The 3,285-nt window shown below is 58.1% G+C and overlaps 1 protein-coding gene across 1 annotated transcript in view; it reads left to right on the forward strand.

Annotated features, from left to right (window-relative positions):
• PTGES2 (prostaglandin E synthase 2) overlaps nucleotides 1–3,285 on the forward strand; it is a 5,885-nt gene that overhangs the window by 883 nt on the left and 1,717 nt on the right. Inside the window, 4 exon segments of the mRNA XM_006779415.2 lie at nucleotides 3–95; nucleotides 1,577–1,774; nucleotides 2,696–2,754; nucleotides 3,069–3,268. Coding sequence (XP_006779478.1) covers nucleotides 3–95; nucleotides 1,577–1,774; nucleotides 2,696–2,754; nucleotides 3,069–3,268 — 550 coding nt within the window.

The following is a 3,285-nucleotide window of genomic DNA, read 5'->3' on the forward strand; positions in this document are numbered from 1 at the left end:
CGGCTCTGGCCCTGGGGGGCGCTGTGGGGCTGTACTACACCGCGCGGTGGCACCTGCGCGCCCAGGATCTCCGCGCCCAGCCCTCCGCCGCGCAGGTAGGCCGGGCTGCGCCCCGCTCAACTTCGGTAGCGGCCGGGTCAGGAGCGCCTCCACTGTCCGCTCGTGACCTTGGGCCAGTGACTTGGTTTTGTCTCCAAGTCCTCAGCGTCCTCATCTGTGAAATGGGGCCGCGGCTGCTGCCTGCTAACTGGAATTGTCTTTGTCTTAAAGTTGTGTTTCTAACTTGTTTAAAGACTTTATAATGGGGAGATTTTGAGATCACAGAAAAGAGAAAGAGCCTCTTTCAGTTTATCCCATTCCCAACATTTTGTTGGCCCCCATCGTCTTCAAATCCTAAGGTGGTGTATTTATTTACTGACTAGAGGCCCAGTGCACAGAATTTGTGCACTGGTAGGGTCCTTAGGCCTGGCGGGTGATCAGGGCCAATCTGTGGGGTGACCGGCAGGGTGATTGGCAGGGCAATCAGGGGTCCCCTGCTGGCACCCTCCTTGGCTGGCTGGGGGCCTGTGGGCTGGGGGTAGCTCCTGCATTGAGCGGCTACCCCCTGGTGGTCAGGGTGCGTCATAGCAACCGGTCATTCCACTAGTTGTTCCTTAGTTGGGTCGATTTGCATGTTACGCTTTTATTATATAGGATATTTTTTTAAAATATATTGATTTTTTTTTTTTTACAGAGAGGAAGGAAGAGGGATAGAGAGTTAGAAACATCGATGAGAGAGAAACATCGATCAGCTGCCTCCTGCACATCCCCACTGGGGATGTGCCTGCAACTAAGGTACATGCCCTTGACCAGATCGAACCTGGGACCCTTGAGTCTGCAGGCCAACGCTCCATCCAGTGAGCCAAACCGGTCAGGGCGTATAGGATATTATTATTAGCATTTTTTATGGAACCGATGACCCTTAGATTCCAGGTCCCAAGACAGGAAGGGACGTGGTCGTGTTTCCCCCAGCCAGGTGGTGGCCCAGCTGCCCGTGCCATCCTTTGTACATTGCACCAGCACAGCCTTTCTCTGGGGTGCCCCCCTCCCCCCGTCCCCATCCACCCACATATTCCTGCACCCAGGGTGTCGGGGGCGTGGGAGGGGTGTAGAGTTCTCTGCATCTCCCTGCTCACTTCCACGGGTCCAGCCTCAGTTTCCCACCTGAGCATTGAGGGCCGTGGACTGCAGCTGTGACTTTCAAACAAGAATTTGCAGCGAGCTCACATGGTGCTTTCCTGCAGAACGTGCAGGACCCAGATCCTGGCCCAAGGCCCCGATACAATCCTTCCCCTTGGAGACTGGAGGTAGACCCCACTCTGGCCACGCTGGGGAAGGGATGGGGGCCACTGGATTGAGGCTGAGCCTCCAGTGTTCATTCCTCCCTGCCGCCCCCCTATTCCTCCCCATTTTCTCAGGGTCATCTTAGAAGGCTCCTCTGGGAAACAAGTTTGCTTGGGGCAGGGCCTGGGTTTGGGGGCAGGGCCTGGGAAACAGGCCTCAGAAGCCCCTGTCCTTCTGCCCCCTCCCCATCCAGCTCTCCCTGTCCGACCGCCTGCAGCTGACTCTGTACCAGTACAAAACGTGTCCCTTCTGCAGCAAGGTCCGCGCCTTCCTCGACTTCCACGCCCTGCCCTACCAGGTGGTGGAGGTGAACCCTGTGCGGAGGGCGGAGATCAAGTTCTCCACCTACAGGAAGGTGCCCATCCTGCTGGCCCAGGAAGGAGAGAGCCTGGTGAGCTTCGGGGCCCCCACCATGTCCTGGGGGGTCCTGGGGTCCTCCCCGAGTCAGCCCTGGAAGGAACGCGGGCTCTTGGCCTCAGCTGAGGACAATGAAGGGAAAGTAGCTGGTATACAGTAGGTGCTCAGTAAATGTAGGCTGCCATCCTTCCCCACCAACACCAGACACCAGCCTGGTCTACGGGATCAGAGCACCACAGAGCTTAGCAGTGTGGGTTCTGAAATCAGCGAGGCCTGGGTTCACAATGTGGCTCTGCCCCTCCCCGGCTGTGTGACTTGGGGCCAGTCACTTAGCCTCTCTGGGCTTCTTCCTCAGTCAACAGAGGACCATTCTCCAGGTTGTAGGGAATGCCTGGCTCCTCGTGTGTAGCTTCTGGCATCCACCCTGCTCCTCATGCCCTGGAGGCCAGGTAGGTGGAGCAGGCAGGGCCTAGACCAGGGGTCCTCAAACGATGGCCCGTGGGCCACATGCAAATACAAAGATTGTATTTGTTCCCATTTTGGTTTTTTTACTTCAAAATAAGATATGTGCAGTGTGCATAGGAATTTGTTCATAGTTTTTTTTTAAACTATAGTCCGGCCCTCCAATGGTCTGAGGGACAGTGAACTGGCCCCCTGTTTAAAAAGTTGGAGGACCCCTGGACTAGACCCTGGGTCCTCCCCACACCCTCCTCCCCATTACCACACGTGGGTCTCCCTTCTGATCAGCTGCCCTGAGAGGGGGGCTGTATCCCGGGGGTGGGCAGAGCTCAGTGGACATGGGTTATAGGGGTCACCCCCCAGGAGCGGACCAATAGTACCCTGGTCCCCCCGGCCCGTTTCTGAGGAATGCCTGGGCACGGTGTTGCTTAGAGCTCTCCACCCCCCAGCCCCCCTCCACCCCTATCCCCATCTAAATCACCCTCTTCTCCTCCAGCAACAACTGAACGACTCCTCTGTCATCATCAGCGCCCTCAAGTCCTACCTGGTGTCGGGGTAAGGAGCTCCTTGGACGCTGCCCCCAGGGAGGCCTCCCTGAGCCCTGCGTGGGGAGGGGGCGCTGCTGCTGGCATTTCCAGAACGGGTCACGGCGTCCCACTCAGAGCCTCCCCGTCCTCGCCTTCGCACATCTCCCCCCGTCGGGGACGTGCTCCGATGTCTGTCTCTATAAGGACCCGCTGCAATTCTATGGGTCGGTTCCGGCTTCACCTGGGGCTGGGTCAGGCCGGATGGATATTCACCCCAAGGAGGCGAGGGCGGGTCTCCTGGAGGAGGAAGGAGTTGGGTGAGACTCTGGATGTCTCCTGAAGGCAGCCCCTGGATGTCATCATCACCTACTATCCACCCATGAAGGCCACCAATGACCAGGGCAAGGAGGTGACCGAGTTCTGCAACAAGTACTGGCTCATGCTAGACGAGAAGGAGGCCCAGCGCATGTATGGCGGGAAGGAAGCGAGGATGTGAGTGGGGCTGGGGCTGCGTGGGGAGGTGGCACGGTGGTGGTGGGGGGGGGTCTTCCCCAGAGGG

The sequence above is a fragment of the Myotis davidii genome, unplaced genomic scaffold (genome assembly GCF_000327345.1).
Source record: "Myotis davidii unplaced genomic scaffold, ASM32734v1 scaffold142, whole genome shotgun sequence".
NCBI classification, from domain to species: Eukaryota; Metazoa; Chordata; class Mammalia; order Chiroptera; family Vespertilionidae; genus Myotis; species Myotis davidii.